General features: G+C 37.6%; 1 protein-coding gene across 1 annotated transcript in view; it reads left to right on the forward strand.

Moving 5' to 3' along the window:
* lrpprc (leucine-rich pentatricopeptide repeat containing) overlaps positions 1-21,844 on the forward strand; it is a 133,554-nt gene that overhangs the window by 44,221 nt on the left and 67,489 nt on the right. Inside the window, exons 12-18 of the mRNA XM_080200647.1 lie at positions 11,453-11,571; positions 12,554-12,647; positions 13,408-13,477; positions 17,498-17,525; positions 18,097-18,154; positions 18,690-18,796; positions 19,004-19,081. Of these exons, the coding sequence (XP_080056773.1) occupies positions 11,453-11,571; positions 12,554-12,647; positions 13,408-13,477; positions 17,498-17,525; positions 18,097-18,154; positions 18,690-18,796; positions 19,004-19,081 (554 nt within the window). The remainder of the gene's footprint in view (positions 1-11,452; positions 11,572-12,553; positions 12,648-13,407; positions 13,478-17,497; positions 17,526-18,096; positions 18,155-18,689; positions 18,797-19,003; positions 19,082-21,844) is intronic.

A 21,844-nucleotide genomic window follows, 5' to 3' on the forward strand; every position in this document is an offset into this window, starting at 1 on the left:
AATTTCTTGTTTTATGAATCTTCAATATCCATCTGAACTTAAAGCTTGGACTTTGCTGTGACGTTTGGTGTCTCCAACAATTCCAGCAGTTTCACTGAAAGGCACTGAATATCTTTGCATAGATTATGTACTGAACACTGGTGTGGGATTCAAAACAAACCAACTGAACCAAACTAGTATTAATAGTGAAAATATAATGTTACCGGAGCTTAGCAACTCATTGCAAAGGTGCTTTATAAAGATGCATTTATTTTTCTTGTGTGTATAATCATTGGATGTTGCTGTACTTTAGTGGCATGGAGGTATGTATTAATGACTTTAATTGTCTTGTGTATGTCAAGTCATAGGAACACGCGTAGACCATTTAGCCCCTTGACCTTGTTCCACCAATCAATGAAATCATAGTTACCTAATTCTTTATGGCTATCTTTGCCAGTGCTCCCTTGAGGCTTCACAGCAGCCTGGGTGTTTCTGCCTAGGACAAGTGTAAGTTGGCTTCTGTAAATTACTGTGCCTAAATAAAATTTTGAAGGTTCTGCACACAAACATTAGAAGGGATGTTGGCCTCATATCCTTTGGTACCTATGGCGAACAGAAATCTATCAATCCTGACTTTTAACGTTAACAGTTAATCGAGCATAAATTGCCGTTTGCGAGAAGAGGCTCGTCAACCCATAGCTCCAATAATTTGCTCGGTATAAGTTTCTTGGTGATATTTTCTTGAGGTCCTTTCTCCCTTCCATTTCATGATCTGCACCCATTTCTGGGATGTTACTTGTCTCCTCCATAATGAAGGCTGCTGCAAAATGCTGGTTCAGTTTATTTGTCATCTCTTTATTTTCCATTATTGATGCCCTTGACTCACTTTCCAAGGGACCACTGCTCACTTCGTCAATTTTTTAAAAAATCTATAGAAACTCTTACTGTTTTTTATTTCTAGCTAGCCGTCTCACATACTCTAATTTTTCCCTCCTTATTAATCTTTTAGTCATTCTTTGCTGTTTTTTATATTCTGTCCAATATGTTGACCTGCCAGCCATCCTTGTGCAATTATGTCTTTTCTTTAAGTTTGATACTGCCTTTAACTTTATTTATGAATACTATGGTGGGTCCTTGAATTTTTTCTTCTTGTTAGAATGTTTCACCTTAAATGTTCACCACTGCATCTCTATTGACCTATCCCTTAAACTGATTTGCCAGTTGACTTTAACAAGCTCTGCTTTCATGCCATTATAATTGCCCTTATTTAAGTTTGAAATTCTGGTCTTGGACTCACACTTCTCTCCCTCAATCTGAATGGAAACTTCAATCATATTACAATTGCTTTTACCTAGTGGATGCCTTAATTAATTAAAGCTATCTTGCTGTACAATACTAGGTCAGGTAGCACCTGCTCTCTTTTTGACTCTAAGTATGCTAATTTTATCTTTCCATTTGTACTGCTTACGTTGCCTGCTATCTTTGTGCCATTGGAAAGTTTGGGTGTGTGGCTTTCGATTGTGTTATCTAAGTCTTTTGAGTACAGTGAATAGTTGAGGCCCCAGTACTGATCTTTGAGGGACATCAGCAAGTGCACCTTATCAACAAGAGTACTTGCCTGGGGTGGCACAGTGGTTAGCACTGCTGCCTCACAGCGCCAAGGACCCGAGTTTGATTCCTGGTTTAGATCACTGTCCATGTGGAGTCTACACATTCTCCCCATGTGTGTGTGGGTTTCTTTCAGGTGCTCTGGTTTCCTCCCGCAGTCCAAAAGGCTAGGTGGATTGGCCATGTTAAATTCTCCTTCAGTGTACCCAAACAGGCGCTGGAGTGTGGCAGTTTTCATAGTAACCTCATTTCAGTGTTAACATAGCCTACTTGTGACGCTAATAAATAAAGTTTGAAAACTATTATGACTAGTCTCTATCAAACCAAAATTCTAATCAGCCTAATAATTTGCTTTCAGTTCCATGAACTTCACCTTGAACTGACAGGAACTTTGTCAAAGGCCGCCTTGAAATCCACGTAAATAACATCCATAAATTTTCTCTTCTCTCCTAATTTAATCATCTATTGGAAGAAAAATCCATTGGATTTATTGGGCCTTAAGTGGCCGTTACAGATCCATGCTGGCTCTCTGATCAGCTGAACATTTTCACGTTGCTAACCGGTCTGTAATTCTTTGGTTTTCCTCTGTAATCTTTGTTTAAATAGCAGAGTGGCATGTGCAGTTTTCCAGTCTGAAAGGACACATCCAAAATCATGAGAACTTTGTCTATGATGAGGACATATGCAATGTTTTCTCTTTTTAAAACCCTGGAGTGGAAACATGTCTGGTTCTGGGGATTTTCTGCTCTTTGCTACCATTCATTTTCACCATTACTGTTAGCTTAGTTTCATTTTTCAATGATCTCATTTTGAATTTTTTTTTGTGTCCCTGCTCCTGATTTTATCGACTTGGAATATCTGGCATGTTCAAAATGCTGGTGATTAAGAACTGTAGCCAATCTTTACACACTTTAAATAGAGATGTACATTACAAACATTTACTTCCTAAGCCAATACAAATGAATCCCCAATTAATGCCTGCCACCTGCATACAATTATACAGTTAATAATTACAATCTATTACAATTAACGGATTTCTTTCTTGCTAAATAAAAAATTAGAGTGAATGTGTGTAACCAAAATTTCAAAACAAATTAAACCAAATACCTGCATATGCTGCGCAAAACCCTGCACAGCAAGGCATCCTTCCTAAAAATTTTGACAACAGGCACTTCCTTTTGCAAAACAATTCGACAGTTGATGACTTGCATCCACCCATTTAATTTTAGATATTTTCTATCCCGCCAACATTTGTCACAAATCAGCAAGGTCAATTTGTAACCTTTCTTGCTCACGTATTTCATACAGTGTGCATTATCACAATAGGAATGGTTATGTCATAGCATTCAACTGGTGTATGCTATTGTCCAGAATTGGAGACTTCACTCTAACATCGGTAACATCCAGTTGCTGTTCCAAACAATTAGCCTTTCATTAAGCTTCTAAGTCCCACTAGTACCTTTTCCTACATGCCCCACAATTATTGGATCCTTCCATTCGTTGGAGCTTTCTACAAGACATGTCACCCCAATACCCATGCTGGGCAATTCATCTTTGGATGTGATAATACACTGTCTTTCAAAAAATATTTGCTGTATCACACTGCATGTCAAATGTAATTTATGCCTGTCAAAAGAAAGTTTACTCAATAACACAGGTATCTCTCTGGAGACCACATTTGTACTTAGAAAATGGCTCCCCCCAGGTATTTTAAATGGAATTAGAACATTCTTTCATGGCCTCAATATATTTTCATCATAAACCTTAAAGCAAGTAGTCCTTGAATATTTCTTACCCCCCTGATAATCCTCAATACTTAGTGAATGAAGATGATGTTCTAATCAGTCTGCCCCACATACTGTTGAAGTGCAAGTACTATCATGTATTGCAGTTAAAGAATCCATAACTGACGTGATCAGTGACCTTTAATTTATTTGGATTCATCACTTTCTTCACCCTCTGCCTCAGAATTCGTCATGTATTATTTTGGGAACCTTGCATCTTTGCTTTGGGCTGTTCATTGCATTTGAGATCACACTGCAAATATGTATTAACTGTTGTTTCATGTTTACATTCAGTCATTGTTTTTATTCAAATATTGTCTTCTGCTGTAATAGTCGACCTCATTCTGCCTGCCTTTAATCCCTCTATTGGATTGACACCTATATCGATTCTGTACCACTTCTAAATCTAGCAATCATCAAGTCTTCTACTCTGTCTCACCATGGCATATCTTGTGTTCGGTGAAGGCTGAAGGAAATTAGTGTTCCTCAGGAATTGTTTTAATCTGACCATGATCCAAAAGGACATTCTCTAAGAACCAACATTAGTTAGAAACAATTACCTGTCAATATGCGAACATCTTAGCATAATTAAGCGTTAATATTGATCGAGGGATCCCATATTGAGTCGATGGAGTCTGCTCAAGTGCAGAATATATTCTATGGATAGCCACCTGTTTTCTAAAATCTATCAAATCCTAACCATGTCTGTTGGGCATTTAGCAGTTCATCTTTGTAGCAAATTTAATCCAAGAACGCTAATGGACATTCCTAACCTAAATCACTGATGGACATCCATCTCACAAGGCACTTTTGGTGGGATTTTCCATGCAACTCAGTGTGTTTTGTGACCTGCCATTTGCTAGTGATCCCGTTTTTCTGGTCCCGTTGTTGTTAAAGCGGTTTCCCATTGAATGCACCTTGCCACTGAGAAATCTGTAACAGAGCTGCACTGTTGGCAGACTAGAAGATCACGCTGATGTGAGCAACTGAAAAATTCTGGCCTTTTCTTATCATTTACATGTTGGAAGTGACAATGTCAAAGCCTTACCTTGTTTCGTCTTTGATAAGGACATAACTTGTGTCCATAAAGCAACTTTTTCCACTGGTATGGTTCAGGTGTTACCTATATGCTAATTGTGTTTAATTGTGTGCAGGTGGTGGGACATTTACTGAAGTTTCTGTAAAGAGAGACTTTATAGAAACTGATATGGTTGAGTTAGGTCTATGCTTGGAATGTTTAACTTCCAAATAAATCTAGGACTGAGTAGTGCTATGGCTGTCTGAAAAAAGGACATTAGACTCTAAAAACATTGGAGGGCAAGCATACCCTGACAATTTGCACTTGCCTTCTGTTATTTTCCACAATAGTACTAGGATTTTCCTTCATTTCCAAGCGTCATCTTTAGGTATCCATTCTTTGTTAACATACTGTATGACAGAAAGCCGGGTTGTGAAGGATAAAACTGAAGCCAATCTTTACACGTTTTTATAAGCATTTATTTAGAGGTGCACATTCCAAACCTGCACCTCTGAACACTACAACCGCAGTTTTTGTCTCTTGCTGTTTATAAAAGCATCTGGTTTACTAATATCCTTTAGAGGAGGAAATCTGCTGTCCTTACCTGGTTTGGTCTCTATGTGACTCCAAAGCCACAGCAATGTGGTTGACTCCCAACTTGCTCCCCCCCCCCACCCCCTGCCAATTCAGACAAATACAATTAATATAGAATTGAAATGTTTACTACTTCCCCTGTTGTAAATGCATTCATTGATGAAATCAATATGTACAGTTTTCAAGAGTCCCAGATTGATCCCTTTCCCTAATGTAAAAGATAAGAACAGAAGAAATAGGAGCAGGAATAGGCCATCTAGCCCTTCGAGCCTGCTCCGCCATTCAATAAGGTCATGGCTGATCTGAAGTGGATCAGTTTCACTTTCTCACTTTCTCCCCATAACCCTTAATTCCCTTGTCTGTCAAAAACCTATCTACCCGTGACTTAAGTATATTTAGCGAGGTAGCCTCCACCACTTCAACGGGCAGAGAATTCCAGAGATTCAGCACCCTTTGAGTGAAGAAGTTCCTCCTCAACTCCGATCTAAACTGCCGCCCCCCCACCCCCCCACTTATCTTGAGGCTGTGCCCTTTTTTGAATTCTTCAAAAAAGATTCTTTGAATTGTTTTGAGATCTGCATGTTGATTAGTCAAAAGAAAATGATATTTGATCTTTTTTTTTGATTTGATCATATTTGATCAAAATTCAATGTGTGATCAAGGAAGGGTCTTTTTCATAACTTAATTTCAGAAGGAAATATGTGATCTTTCCATAGTTCAAGATCTACATGGGGTTCACACATTTTTGAAAGATTTAAATTTTATCTCTCAATTTTAAAATACAAGTTTAGCCAATTTTGACTTTATGTTGTCACCCAAATTTCATGTCTATTCTGAGTCTGTAAGCTTTAAAGTAAATATTATGAAGTGGATCGCATGTCTCAGCCTAGACACTGTACATCAGACAAAGAAAATATGAAAGCTTGTTGCTTCTAGCTCTTTGTTATTTAATTTAACTGTCATTTCTTTCCCATAACTGCTTTTCACCACTGTTAGTTGAAGGCACATCTGTTCCTATGCTTGTCAGAATTATAAAATGTTAAAAAGAGAAGCAGCACTTAGCTCGAACATTTGATAAATCTGTTCTTTTTTTAAAGAACCTGAATCATAAAGTATATTAAATAGGAGGAAATGAATTGCCAAATGTCAGGAAAATGTTGGTTTGTAGTTACTTTGATTTATTAGATGTTCAACTAAAATTCTGCATTTAAATTGTTTTTTTTATTATTATTGTGACAAGGACTAAGAAGAAAATCGCATGTAACGGGTAGGAATTTGTCCAGGGAAGGAAGGAAATGTCAGTCAAATAAAACAGAGCTGGAAGCAATGAATGTTAAATGTTTTCTTCAGTCTGACGTGCAGAATCTGTGTTTAGCAATGCGATGTATTTTGAAATGCAGCACTTAAACCACTATTGGTTAATTCTCTTTGACCTGTTGCGTTGGTAGGGTCACAATGTTTCACGTCTGCTACTTAACTGTGCTCCATTGTGGCAACCTCGAAAACCCCTACTTGTTCAGAAAATAAATATTTTAGCACCTGGTCGATTGTAACTTCATGAGTTGCATTATTATCATGGGTACATTTAATCCTTCTGATTTACGGCATTAGATTTTGCACAAAACCGTGTTACTGGTTTATTATTTCCAATATTATATAATGAATTGTTCATCACTGCAGCAACAGTGCTGAAACTTTTTGATCTTTAGGTTGCAAAATGCCAAACACCTTTTGAAATGGCATTGTTTTTCAAAACATAGGCTGCTTGTTAGAATATATTACTGGTTGTTTATAGGGATCTATCTGAAATTTACAATTATGTTGTAGCTCCCTGGACTTCTAAATTAGCTATTAGCTTTGGAAAGTGCCCAAATTTGAGGTGTTCAACTTTGTCCTACCTGAGGCAGATCGCCTGCCTACTCTCTTCTGAGAGGAAAACAATGTCACAGAAATGAAATCTGTTGAGGGGAGGAAAAAGTTAATTGCGTTTTATGCCAGAAGAATTGCAGATTTTCCAAATAATAAATAAAAATGAATTTGACAGAATAGCCTGAAGTTTCAACTGTGTAGCCTGTTTGATTTAAATGTGTTACTTGTGACATGGTTGTCATAAGGATTACCTAATCTCTTGGCACCAATATGTTTTCAGGAAAAATTGCACTTAATCAGATGTGGTTTATTGTTGTACCAGTATGCTGCTTGTGTGATAACTCTCAATCTCAATTTGCTCCCATTACTGCCACAAAAATCTTGACTTTGTTGGATGTTATTGAGGTTACACATGGACAAAACGATCCAAAATTTGGAAAGGGACATCCTAACCAAGTGTTTTTCGAAATTCATGTGCTCCTGTGGAAGTTTTGCATGCCCAACTTTTCAGATTTTTCGTGACAGCAATGAATGATTTGTGTATTTTGAAAATAAATTCAGGACTAGGGTTACTAAAATGCTAGATATTGATAGAATAAAATGGTAATCCGTGTGGCAGTTTTGAGTGTTTATTAGCAAGAATGAACCAGCATGGTCATCCTTGATTGAGAAGCAGTTGGCTTTTAATTGTTCTGGTTGGCTGGTTTGTGAGGGTCAATAGGATCAGCTGAGAAGGATTGAAGAATTCATGTATTAATTTGAGGTGGTGAAATGAGACTGTTACAAATTATAGGAAGTAAGCATCAGAATAAAATATAAAATGGGTATGGAATACTCAACTTCCATACTTTCACCCTGAGGTATGATTTGATAATTTTCCTAAGTCTGGGCTAGTTGCCAGTTTGTCTAAAAATTAATTTAAATTAATCAAAAAAGGGTTTAAATAGTGTATGGTTAGAAGAATAACAAGTGCATGATAATCATCTGAACTGGTGGTAATTTTATGGTTTAAAAAAAATTTCATTCAGTGTATTATACTTCTGCACAAGTACTATGAAATGTTGAAAATTACATCAGTAAAATTGTAACTCTGAGAAATTACTGTGAAATAATTGAATTTAACCTCTCGAATTAAACAAGAGAAAATGTGAAGTAATTTTAATGGACTTTTCTCTTTCCTAAAGGTAGGATTGATACTCGGGCTTTGAATTAAAGCATTTCAGATCTGAGATATTTGTCTGCCAAGCATTGCAGTTGACCCTTTTCACCATTCCGATTTGTTCATGTTCATATTGTTGCTGTAGAAATAATTTGTGTGCATTATGAAGCTGTCTGGATTTTTTTTTGTTTACAAGGTCTTAAATAGAATTTAATTGACTGGCATCTGTTTTGAACAAGCTTTGGGTCTGAGAAAAGGTCATTTTTTTTTATTCCCTCTCAGACAGTGATTAGTAATCCTGCATCTGTTCTGTAGCTGTAGTTATGAGCGTCATTATCGAGAGAGGTTACTGACTTAATTGTTTGTGTACTGCTAATTAGCAGCAGTTTTTCATTAAGTGGAGAAGTTCTTTCCAAATAAACTATCATGCCATTAGTTTTAGATTAAGTGGAACTGCTGAGCGGCATCTGAGTGTAAATATAACTGCAGCTAAAAAATATGTTCTTAACATGGTGTGACCACCCTTCAGAAAATAAGGTCTGCCTTGAAATTTAAAGATACTGGCTCCTGACGTAAAATTATGATAGAACTTGATTAGCCTTTTTTCTTCAATGACGGAATAATAAATGAAACAATAAAAGCATATCTAGGTTGATTTATGTCAAACTATTTTTCAGCAAAATGTCAGTGGTCAAAAAGGCAGAACTTTGCTTTCTTTTTTTTAAGAACTGCATTGCACTGTGAAGAGTATGACCTGGTGTTGTCAGACTTTTTACTAAGAGTATGCAAAGCATGGTTTTAAAGGTTTAAAATGTGCAAGGTTTAAAATGCTTGAATCCAAGGCATAAAAGCCTGAATAAGCTTGTTGTCTTCAATCAAAACAAAAATGCCTCTTGTTATTATGAAAAACATCCAGAAAAGTAGCTTTAAATTTAGTGTTATTTTTAGGCATATAGGTTGTTAATAATGTTTCCTGAATGATCCTCCTTTTGTTTAATTACAAGACCAGTCTGACAAATAATCTTCAGACTGTAAAACAGCTTTGCAAGCATGTGGTGGTTTACCTTAAATTCTCTGTTCCAATTCCTGCCCACACAAAAAAATGTGTACATAAAGAAAATGAATATGGAGTTGTTCTAGGGCAAAATAGGAAAAGTGGTGTGACTTTAATTTAGAGTGACTTAGCCCCATATATACATTTGTGCTCAAAGGGAAATCACTTTGGATTATCAGCACTGTAGCACACTGCATAAAATATTGAAGGCTACTTTACTTTCTAAAGGTGGCACTCCAGGCTAGAAGAGCTTTGAGCAAATTTTAAATTTACAAATAACTGACAGAGGTAGCTGATGAGCTGTGAACAGCATATGCTGCCTTACTTCGAAGATGTCGCATCAGCTGACATGTCCTTTCTTAATAACAGAATTGTTGCATTTGCCTCTGATGTGATTTAAGAGGAAGGGGAGCATTATTGCAATGTTGGGAGTGAGCTGTAAAGTTTTGTTGTGTTTGAACCTATCTTTCAAGTTAAATTGAAAATAGCATGTAAATTCAAAGGACAGCTTCGTTAATTGTTTTACTTTTTTTGCACTGTGATTTATTTTTTCTCTCTTTTCGCAGTGACTGACAGGAAGTTAAAGGTGAAATATTTAAAGGAGCTAGATTCAGATCTGTCTCAATAGTTGAAGCTGCTAACATTGCTGTTCTAACAGTAGCTAATTATTAGAGAGAACATTTGTTTGTAAGATGACAGTTAAAGCTGGTCTAGATTGGGCAGTGGCTGTCAATAGCAGCTATATGTTCTCTTGACCTGTTGATTTGCAATGGTGATTTTGAAATTATATGATCATCACCCAGAATCAAAACATTTATTCAACTCAGGAAAGGGTATTCTTCCTGTTCTGCTCCTTCTCCCAAAATATATCAGTTATAGAAGGGGGATGATGTGGAGAATATATAGTAGTTACTACCCCAAACTTAGTTTCTCACTGTTGATAGACAAAATCAGAGGTGATTTGAGTCAATGAGCCTGCAAATGCAATTTTAATCTCCAAGATAGGAATTTGAACTGAAAAATTACCTGGTCGAAACTCATCCATTCAGAGATCCGATCATCCCCACCCCACACTTCCATACATCATCCCAAATGTTCTTTTCAATAATTGTGGGGTTATAACCTGCACGACATACCGGAAGCCCGTTTCACGAGCGATTATTTGTAATGAAGATACGCAACAGTTCACATTTCACGCTTTGTTTGAACCTGTGCCCCTTGTCCTTCTGTGATGACTTAATTATGGTGATAGTCCAGAGTTAGCGATTCTATGCCGCCTTTCAAATATCTCCATATTTCACTTGGCTGTCTTCTTTCAAGACTTCAAAATAGTCACATCTCAAAGGTCAATCCTCTAATTCTACAGATTAGGTATTTAGCCTTGCTTTCAAAACTTGTGTATCCCTGACTAGAACTAGGTGTGGTCCTCAAGACAAGACCTGAAAATAGCACACAATAGTTGACTTTCTTCAAATTGGTCTCTAATGGAGTGATTTTTTTTTCTGAATGCTGTCCATAATCATTGTTTTGCTAAGTGCCAAACGTGTTATGTTTCTGTGACGCTGTTTAACTTCATCTTTAATTTTAGAATTGGTTTCACATGAAACATTAAACCAAGGACGATTTCTGCATTTCAGTGGCGGTAGAACATTCTGTGGCCTTTTCCCAAGGAGAGCAGTGAAGGTCTCCTGGTGTCCCAGTTGATTTCGTTCAATTGGCAACATCAAAATTGACTCTCTGCTTGTTTATCTCATTGTTTGTGGGACCTTGCAATGTGCAAATTGGCTATCTCCTCTGCTCATACTGTGGCAGTGATTCCACTTGCTTTGTTGAAGAGAGATGCGTTGCCAAAGCTTTGTGTTGCACTACCTAGAACAAATGTAAGAATACAAAATTTCAAGTGATCACAACAGATTATATTACAGGAGAAAAACGTGCTGATTTGTTGCAAGTCAGCTCTGAATGGCGAATGTGTTGCCATGGAAAAAGCAACTGTGTTGTTGTGAACAATGTAGTGCCGCTTAAAAACTCAGGATGATGTTGTACCTTAGTATTTCTCAAGAGGATAGATAGGGAAAAATGTTTAAGTGGAAATTCCATATGTGCATTCACTGTTAAATAAATTATTGATGTATTGCTCAATTTTGTTAAAACTTTTTTGTATTGCACTCATCAGGGCAATTGCAAGAATACAAATATCAAGGGAAACAATAACTTTATACCGTATGAAAAGAGGGTGCTCATTTGGTTGGCAAGTAGATATGTTGATGTGCAGAATGCACCAGTTGTTGGTGGCTGACAGTTAATTGCCAAGCATTGTTTGAAATTTAAACCAGACAGCTTCACTCTTGATACATATTGATAAACAAATAACTATTAACTTACAGGGACTATAGAAGTGCTGAAAGCCATGCAGAATCTAGGAGTAGAACCTGATGTGGAAACATATGCAAACTATGTGCAGTCATCATTTGATAATGTCGAGGTAGCTCGTAGCCAACTTGAGGTATGTATTGACATCTAATACTGACATATTCCATTTATATAGCATCTTCGAGGTAGTAAAGCATCCGGAGGTTATGACAAATACAATAAATTTACTTTATATTGAAATTGCAGACCACTAGGGTCAAGAACTAGAGGACACCGATTTGAGGTAATTGGCAAAAGAAGCAGTAGAGACATGAGAAAACCTTTACACAATGAGTGATTGAGATCTGACATGCTGTGTGTGATCGTGTTGTGTGTTCACGTGTGAGAGATCATGTGTAATCATGTTTTGAGAATTTGATAATTATCTGTATGAAGAAATTTGCAGAGCTACCAGGAAAATGAAATTAACTGAGTGGTTCTTGCAGATATTTGGTACGAATAGGATGAACTAAAGGGCTGCTTTCTTCTGTAACGTAACCATTCTGTGATTCCATGACAAAGTAGTTATGGTCTCTAAATAAACCAACAGAAACATTTTAAGAATCGAATAAGAATCAAAATTAACTATGTATTGAATTCTTTTTATCATTGGATATGTTTCTGAATCACTTAAATTTGTTTCATTCACTTCACGTGCAGCTATTTGCCTTAATTGTTCTAGTTTCTTTTATTTTCACTAAGGTTATATGCATTAACTTTCACTGCTGGTTCTAAAACCTTGTAGCTGGAGAAAGGATTTGTTTCAAAATGCTGGAAAATCTCAGCAGTTCATCATGACTCAACGTTGGCTCTGTTCTCCCTACAGATGCTGTCAAACCTGCTGAGATTTTCCCGCATTTTCTGTTTTTATTTCAGATTCCAACATCTGCAGTATTTTGCCTTTACTAAAGGATTTGTTTTTGAATAGATTCCATTGCATAAACTTTGCAAATTTGCAAGCCTTTTTTAACTTTTTTTCCGTAACATGGTCATTCTAGTTAATGTGTCAACAAAAGCCTAACATTACCAGCTTTCAAAAAAAGCTCATAAATCTGTTGGTTGCTTTGTCTGTAAAGGAAAATGGATGTCTGGTTAATACGGTTGGGTTTTACGCCTCTGAACTCAGAACAGAAGCTTTAAATGGACATTTGGACAAGGTTTATTCTATGTGTAAGTACTGTAATGTCCAGCACAACTACCTTTTTTAATCAGACTTTTTAAAAGTGTTACAAATATTGTGATATATAGTGAGTTTGATCTGGTTATTTTATAAAAAGTATTGATCTTAAACGTGAGATGAAGATTTCCTTGGAGCTACTCCTGCTCAGCTGGGATTTCCTCTGCACGTCTGGTGAAGTTACAACAGTAGACCAGCAGGATGTTTGAGAAAATGCACCCTCCAGGATTTTGCTACTTGTAGTTACAATGCAAGTAATGAAATAATCAAAAACACAGAACTGGCACTGACATTTTATTTGACCGTGATGTATTAGCTCGTGAAAATAACTTGAACTTTTAATAAAAAAAAGACTGATGGGTTGATTAAAATTACACCATAAAAATATGTAGCATTTTGAAAAATTGACAAGGACTTGATATGTACTTGATATTATAATCTACATATGAGAGTCAAACTACACCAATGCAGGTTCCTGATATTTTTCTAATAGTATCTATGGAGGTTGCTATACAGCTGCTGCTTTTCTAATATGCTGCTGGGCTTACAATGCAATTTCTGCCCTTATCACCTTATCAGCAGCAATATGAAGTTAATGCTGTAAAAAGATAGATGGATGAATAGAATATTCTCCTATTATAATTTCTTCATTGAAAATAAAACAGTAGCGTATTCTGAAATGAATTTGATGTTGTTGGCTGTTTTAGATTTGTCATTTTTCTGAATCTGTGGTGTACACTTCTCTCTTGGCAGTGTCATCGCCAACAAATCCTGCAGTGGACTTAAGTAGTTTCAGAGGCAGTCTTATTTTAGGATTTAAAAGGTAAGTTGATAGCATACATTATTTCAGGAAAAACTCTAGCATTTGTACAAATGTTTTACAATTGAGGAGTCCGTTAATACTGTTATTGATTTGATTGATTAGGTTACGTTGAAGTAACGGGACTATGTAAATACTTGCATTGCAATCAAATATTCCACCAATTACTTAACTGGTTAATATGTTATTTTAGCAGAAATATAATTGTTTCTATTAGGGCCCCATCTGTAGCAAAACCAACATTGACTGACTACTGAAATGTGCTTTTTACATTTACCCAGCAATTACAATACCACGCTCCAGTGAAGCACGCGTATTTTAAATTTCATATTTTTAAATATTGTTTGGTCAATCATTCAGGTATTCTAAATGATTATAAAAATGGTGCAATCTCTGGCATGACTGCTTTTTGTATTTTCCATAGTAATATGTTAACATGTTAATGACAACTCCGACTCATTTGGTCTGAATTTCTTTATTCACTAATATATATATATCTCTGCTACCCACCTAATGAGTTTTGGATCAAAGATTTCTGTGCTTGATGCCATTCTTACTGTATCAACTCAGTCTTCCATAGAATAGGCTCTGAATAACCCAGGCCAGGTGTATGCAGCAATGAAGTTGAATGTTTGTTCTGGTGAACTGAATTGCATGTTGGTTTCTTGGTAATCTGAGAATTCTTGAGTGAAATATCTCTGCCATAAAGGCAAGCGGCCCAGTGACTAGCACTGCTGCTTCACGGTGCCAGGGACCTGGGTTTGATTTTCAGCTTGGATCACTGTCAGTGCAGAATCACCACGTTCTCCCCGTGTCTGTGGGTTTCCTCCAGGTGATTGGTTTCCTCCCACATGTCCAAAAGGCATGTTGGTTAGGTGCATTGGCCATGCCTAATTCTCCCTTAATGTACCCGAACAGGCGCTGGCATGTGGTGACTAGAGGAATTTCACAGTAACTTCATTGAAATGTTAATGTAAGCCCATTTGTGATACTAATAAATAAAACTTTAAACAAGGAAGATTTAGAACTCACAAAATTGACCTGTGTGTCAGCTTACGTATCAGACGATGATCACTAAGCAATGAAGAAAGGGGCACAGGTAGATCATTGGCATCATCCAAGGTGGTGATGTGAAGCAATAAGAGAATGCTTAGTTGTGTGTGATGCCATTCAGCTGGACAACAGAGCAGAGGTTGATGGTTTGCTTGACAATAACAAAGACTAAAGAGAGGTCGAAGAGTGTTAATACGTCATCGTCACAATCACAGAGAAAGTAATTTGTGACTACCTAGAGCTATTGTGATGTGTAAGTGGCAAAAATCAAATTAGAGGCATTCCAACAGAGATATGAGAGAGATAGAAATGGATTTGAGATTTGAAGGAGGAGGGGAAAGTGAGGTTGGGGGAGTTGATGATTTTCAAGAACAGAGGGGTGGAGGGTAGAGACCTGAAAAGTGAGATGACGTAAGTGATTGATTCCAGCTCTCTAACTTTTTAGAAGAGCTCAGACATGGGAATGGTTACATGCCAGATCTGCTGGAGAATGATCAGGAATTAGAATTCTGGGTGATTTTTCTTTTCTCCATCGTAGCACTGGGACATTCAGGTCAACTGTACATGTTCCCATTGACATATGTTCACTCAACATGTATTTGGGTTTTCATGGTGTCAGGATGCTATGCCTTTTTGTTTTTGAAAACATAATTTTTCAACTGACTGGAAGTTTTGCTATTTGAAATGAAACAGAGCAAATTGTGTAAAAGTGCCAGGCCACATTCCAACGTGAAGGTGAGAAACAAATCACCCTGAAGGGAGTGATCACCCTGAAAGTGCGAAGAGAGATACGTTTCCTATAATTCAGGCACCCATTGAAACTGTCTTAACGCAGGGACATTAAGAATGTAAAACACTGCATATTTGAAGGATTGGCTACAACAAATAGGTGCACCCAAAACCACCTCAAAATGCATAAAGCGTGAAGTATTTCAAAGCAAAGCTGCCCAGTCGCAAGAGAGAGATTGCAGTTGGCACAGGAGTTGTCAAGAAAGTCTTCAGGGGAGAAACAGGCTGAGGGCTGTTCCCTCCTTTTTGAGAATAGTGTGTTGCCAGGTTCGAGAAACCAACTCGACTTGAAACTTACCAATGGCAAAGTGATCTCATATGTGGAAGATCATTTACATCTGACTGCATCCAAAAAACCAGTCAACACAAATCGGCCACAGCATTTAAAACTTGCACCTCAAGGACAGTTAAAGGACACTTAATCATGTATTATTTTACCTTTTTTTAGTTGGACTCTAACTCCCCTTTGTGTGTGTGTGATTGGCTTGCTCACAGATTAAATAGCTAACTACATTCTGGTTTGGAGAAGGACATATGTCCATGAAAGAGAAGCTTCAAACTTGGTTGCGACCAACCAAGGAAGTGGAATACATTGGAGCTGGTTCACCCTTTCTCACTTAGTCAGAACAATGGCAAATTTTATAGGTCAGGAGAAGTACAAAATGGTAGCAATGATAGTTTTCCCACTAAATTTAAATTGAAAACATGCTATGCTTGTTGTATTTAATTTTATGCCCATGCTCTAAGATTGTAGGAAACTATTAGAAGATAAGGCAGCTTGCCTTTTTTTAAGTTATTACCTATAAACAGCTGCACAGCTATCTTGCATGCAGTCATCAACATAACACGCATTTAATTTATTGTCAAAACTTTGCCTTTGTGAATATGTTTGTCATGGTTTTGTTGTGCTCATGCTGTATCTGATTAGCCCTTTCTCACGCTGTTGAATGCCAAGTAATTCCATTTGATTTTAGAACTGAGGCCCAAAAAGTGTGATTTGTAATCGTCTGTGATGCAAATGAGAATGAAACAGATTTTAACCTTAACAATTGCAGTGCATGCATCTTTTGTTAAGGGTTCTGTAAAAGTTCATGGTCATGTCAGCTGTCCCTCAATTTGAGGATGATATCTATTCTGAGTTGAGAGTTTCTGCCGTGGGTCTTTGTGACCAAGTAGGTTGATTCTCACCTACAAACCTTTGGACATGTGGGCAGAATGACCCCCACTCCACCACTTCCAGATTGCAGAATTAACTTCCTTATTTACCCTTCTCTGCTCCTAAATGGAACATTAATACCAATCTTTACCAGTGTAAGGGTCCTTCATTTTAGTTCCTGGAAATTTTTTGGGAATGCATTTTCAACTGCATATTTATGAAGAACATTTTAGGGGTATGAATTTGCATTTTCCTTGTGTTTGCTGGGACTCAGAATTGTGATCAAAACTTGCATTTGGGTCAACTTAATGATTTAATTAAGATGGGAAGGAAGAATAGTAGGAACTGCAGGTGCTCTAGCTGACATGAATTTGAGCAGTTAGAAAACAACTGGTTAGTGAAAGTCTGCATTCCACTATTTACTAATAGATTAACAATTCATTGTGTAAAGCTGCTGGTGAGGGAAATTGAAACAACAAGGAAAAATGCCTGACATAAAAACAGATTCTGGGAATGCAGAAGGGAGTCCACCCTATGCAGTCCTTGTTCCCACTGCCTTTCATCACCTAATCGCTTGTTCATACAGTACAGACCCAGTCTGCTGCTTAGTATTGTTCACCCTGCTCCTCATCGAATTGATACTATTCTTGTCTTCCCGGCTAGCCTGTGCTGCATAGCTCTCATTCTGTTGCCCCAATGCTGATGGCGTCGATCATCAGTCAGCTACAGGCCATTTTCATGAATACAAAATGAACCAAGCAGTTTAGAAGAGGAGACGTCTTTTGATTATTTTGGTGACAGGACCCAATGTGATTTTTGACTTTGACTTTGATCCAGTAAATTTTTGATAAAGATTAAGCTGGACAATGTAGTGAAAGTTGTAATTGGATACTTTATTTCAGAGAACTCGTATTTCTGTTTTTTTAAAAAAACGCTTTTAGATTGCTCTACACTTCATGTAAAACTCTGGTTGTTTATCAAGATTAATTGAAATATGATTCTTTATGTTCTGCTGCCCCCTGCAGGTCTAAAGATATTGATTTCCTCACCAAGGTAAGTGCTGACAAATAAATAAATTCCTTTGGCTGCATTACAACAGTGCATGTTTTAAACATCAATTTCTTATTTTCATCTTTGAAATGTGGTAAAATTTTGAGAGAGATCGAAAGCCTTCGATTTTCTGCATGTAAATTTTCTTCTGCCTTTTAATAAGTCATTGATTCACTGCTATGAAGAGGTGTACTATTTAAGTGGGTTACTTGTAACCCTTTAGTACATTCTTCCGTAATTAATTTAAAACTGACACGCATCAAAACATTACTTTAAGCATTGTCTTTTTAAAAACATTGCCACTAACTCAGTATTAGGATGGCCAAATATATTTTTGTTAGTAAGGAAGTGCCTGTCCTTGGAAGATGCTCACATTTTGTTGGGTTTTATTTCCTAGAGCAAGTTAGCTATTGAGCTTGTTCTGTGAGGCATTTTACAGATGAAATGCCACAATGTACTGTTGATTAATACCTTTATAGAAAAGTGCTTTGTTATTTTGAGGATACAATTTCAAATACTGCTTGTTCTTGTGTTCCTCTATCACCTACAATATATTATTATTTTGTCTTCTCAGATAACAGAATTGTTGTACAAAGATGAACGTTATTGTCAGAATCCACCAGGACCGTCTGGTAGTGTTTCAATTTCCTTGATTGTAACTCGTCCACAAATCCGTTCTATCTAATGATGGGGCTCGAAGGATTACAGGAGTAACACTGATTGCTTTTTTTTTTAAAGTGAAATTTTTAAAGTGTGTGGTCAGAAAAGCTTCAAGTATCTTTCCGCTCCATTGCATTTTCTTATTAATCAAAAAGTTCAGTTGCTTTTGGATTGGTAGCTTTTTGATAATCTTAATTTTAAATAAGAAATTGATGGGTTTACTGAGAAGCAATAAGTGTTTGTGCCAAATATTGATGATGCAGTTATGATACATTGAAAGTATGTTCCTGTGCATCGAGAGTTTTTTTGTCTTCTATTTAACATTCTTTGCACTGAGTCGTTTTATCGTGTATGCTGCTAAAGCAGCACAATCCACATGCCTCATTGATTGTTGCCATTTTTGACACTCGAACCTGAGCTTTTATAAATGATTTGTGTAAGATTAATCTTGATAATGCAACAATCTCAATTTGTGGCATGATTATCTTTTTATTTCCTTTCTTGCAGAAGCTATTGGCTATTTTCTTTATAACTTGATTGACAGCATGAGTGACTCTGAGGTGCAGGCCAAGGAGGAGCATTTGAGACAATACTTCCATCAGCTGAACAAGATGGTACCATTTCATTCTAGCCACATAATGCATGTCACATATGACATGTATCTATTATTCTTAAAAATGCTACTTTTAAGTACACGAGATCTCATTTAATGACCTGGCTGGAATTGTATAAGTAAATTACATTTCAAGTTATTCCAGTTACAGAATTTCCACACATTTCTTTCAGTAGCATTTAATTTAAACTTGTTTTGTTTCTTCTAGGATATAGTAATCCCAGCAACTATCTACAGAGGAATTAGAAATTTGTTGGATGCTTACCACGTCCCTGAGTTAATCAAGGTAGTTTATGACACTCTTGTCTTTTCCTTCATGTAAACAGATTTTTTTTTCTACTAGTGATGCACTATTATGTACTGATGTTGTACAGTTTTACATATCTTTCCAAACTTGTATTTTACATAGTGGATCAGGAAACAATGGCTGAATAAGTTAGTGCACCACAGGACTGGTCACTGATTAAAGAAAGGATTTGGTTTATTGTGATGTCCCTTGTGGGTGAATAGCTTATGTCCAAACCCTATCTAAGTTTATCAGTGAAGAGCAGATCCTTGAACTGGGTAACAACAGTCTTCTGACATTTGTGAACCCAAGGAAGTGACACCGTCTTTGAGAGGAGGCAACAAATTAGGAATGGAAGAGAGGCAGAACAGCCACTTCTTACATTTCAGCACCTGAAAGCCCACTTTGTCCTTGCATAGGCTATCGTGCAGACTAGGTTTCTGCATTACTTCTGATACTACTATTGTGAAGAATGAGGTTCATATACTTGACATGGGTCCATCCTGAAAGGCACTCAGCTGGTATAAATAATGTAAAAATGTCCTTTTGTATACAGAACAAATCTGGCCTAACACAGTGGCTCTTAAATTCCAAATCAACCCAACCTGACAGCCGAAAGTTATTAACCCACCTGAACTAATGCCTATGTCTCTATGCATTTATGAAATGTTCGATATCTCGGACCAGCTTGGTAATTAGGACTGACATAGTAACATGTTTTTTCAGCAATGAAGAGTATAATAATTTTTGAAAACAGTTTTCTCCCTCCTGATAATGGGCTTACTTTGTGTTAAGTATATAGTCATGATTAGGTACAGGGCTGATCAGAAAATACATAACTCTCCAATGTCACCTAAGACCTGTACTTCATCTAAAACCTAATGTTTTAATATTGCTGATTTTGAAGGCTTTTGAAGTGGCATTGCTTGTATCCTATGTACCAGTATCCAGTCAGTATTGAGTTAGTTATTCCTGGATCAATAACCAGGCTGCTCCCAGATGCTGTGGTTATTTTTTACTTATTTTTATGGGGTCTGGACATTGCTGGCTAGGCCAGTATTTATTGTCTATCTTTAATTGCCCTTGAGGAAGTGACGATGAGCTGCCGCCTTGAACTGCTGCAGCTCATGTGGTGTAGGTACACCTCCTGTGCTGTCAGGAAGTGTGTTCCTGGATTTTGACCCAGAGGCAGTGAAGGAACGACAATATATTTCCAAGTCAGGATAGTGAGAGACTTAGAGGGGAACTTCCAGGTGGTGGTGTTCCCATGTATCTGCTGCTGTTGCTCTGGATGGTAGCAGTTCACGCACTTGGAAGCTGCTGCCCAAGGAATCCTAGTGAGTTCCTGCAGTGCATCTTGTAGATGGTACACACTGCTGCCACTGAGGTCAGCACAGTGACACAGTGGTTAGCACTGCTGCCTCTCAGCACCAGGGACCAGCTTGAGTCACTGTCTATATGGAGTTTGCACATTCTCCACATGTTTGTGTGGGTTTCCTCCGGGTGCTCCAATTTCCTGCCACAGTCCAAAAGACGTGCTGATTAGGCACTTTGGCCATGTTAAATTCTTCCTCGGTGTACCCGAACAGGAACTGGAGTGTGGTGACTATGGGATTTTCGCAGTAACTTGCTTGCAGTGTTAATGTAAGCGTACTTAATATTAAATAAATAAACTTAATAAACTGTTCGTTGGTGATAGAAGAGGTGCCAGTCAAGCGACTGCTTTGCCTTGGGTGATGTTGACCTTCTTGAGTATTTTCGGAGCTGCGCTTTTTCAGGCAAGTGGGGAGTGTTCCATCAGATTTCTGATTTTTGTGAATGTCGTGGGGCGATGGTTAGATTCTTTCTCATTAGAAGTGGTCGTTGCCTGACACTTGTGTGGTGCAAATGCTACTTACCACTTGTTGGACTAAGCCTGGATATTGTCCAGATTTTACTGCATTTGGATTTGGACTGCTGGAGCATCTGAGGAGTGACGAATAGTGCTGAGCATGTGCAGCTTTCAGCGAACATCCCCAATTCTGACCATTTGTTAGAAGGAAGTTCATTGATGAGGCAGCTGAAGATGGTTGGCTCAAGGACACTACTCTGAGGAACTCCTGCAGTGATGTCCTGGAACTGAGATGGTTGGCCTCCAATCATCGTGACCATCTTCCTTTCTGCTAGGTATGACTCTCGCCAATGGAGAGTTTTCTCCCTAATTTCCATTGACTCCACTTTTGCCAGAACTCCTTGCTGCCACACTTGGTGAAATGCTGCCTTGATGTCATGGACAGCCACTTGTGCTCCAACCTCTGGAATTTAGCTCCTTTACCTATATTTGAATCAAAGCTGTAACAATGTCAGGAGCTGAATCACCCTGGCAGAACTCCAACTAAATGTCAGTGAACAAGTTATTGTTAAATAAATGCCACTTGATGACATTGTTGGTGATCCCTTCCAGCACTTTACTGGTAATGAAGAGTAAACTGAGTAGTAATTAGACAGTGGGGTTTGTTCTTTTTGTGGACTGGACGTACTCGGGCAATTTTGCACATTGCCAAATAGATGCCAGTGTTATAGCTGTTCTGGAATAGCTTAGCAAGTCCTGGAGTACTTTTGCTGGGAAATTGTCAAGACCCGTAGCCTTCGCAGTATCCGGTGCATTCAGTTGTTTCTTGGAATGAATCAAATTGACTGAAGACTGACACCTGTGATGCTGGGAACCGCCAAAGGAGGCTGAGATGGCCGAAGGTCATTGTGAATGCTTCAGCCTTATCTTCT

This window comes from Carcharhinus amblyrhynchos, chromosome 12 (assembly GCF_965287045.1).
Source record: "Carcharhinus amblyrhynchos chromosome 12, sCarAmb.v2.hapA, whole genome shotgun sequence".
Classification (NCBI taxonomy): Eukaryota; Metazoa; Chordata; class Chondrichthyes; order Carcharhiniformes; family Carcharhinidae; genus Carcharhinus; species Carcharhinus amblyrhynchos.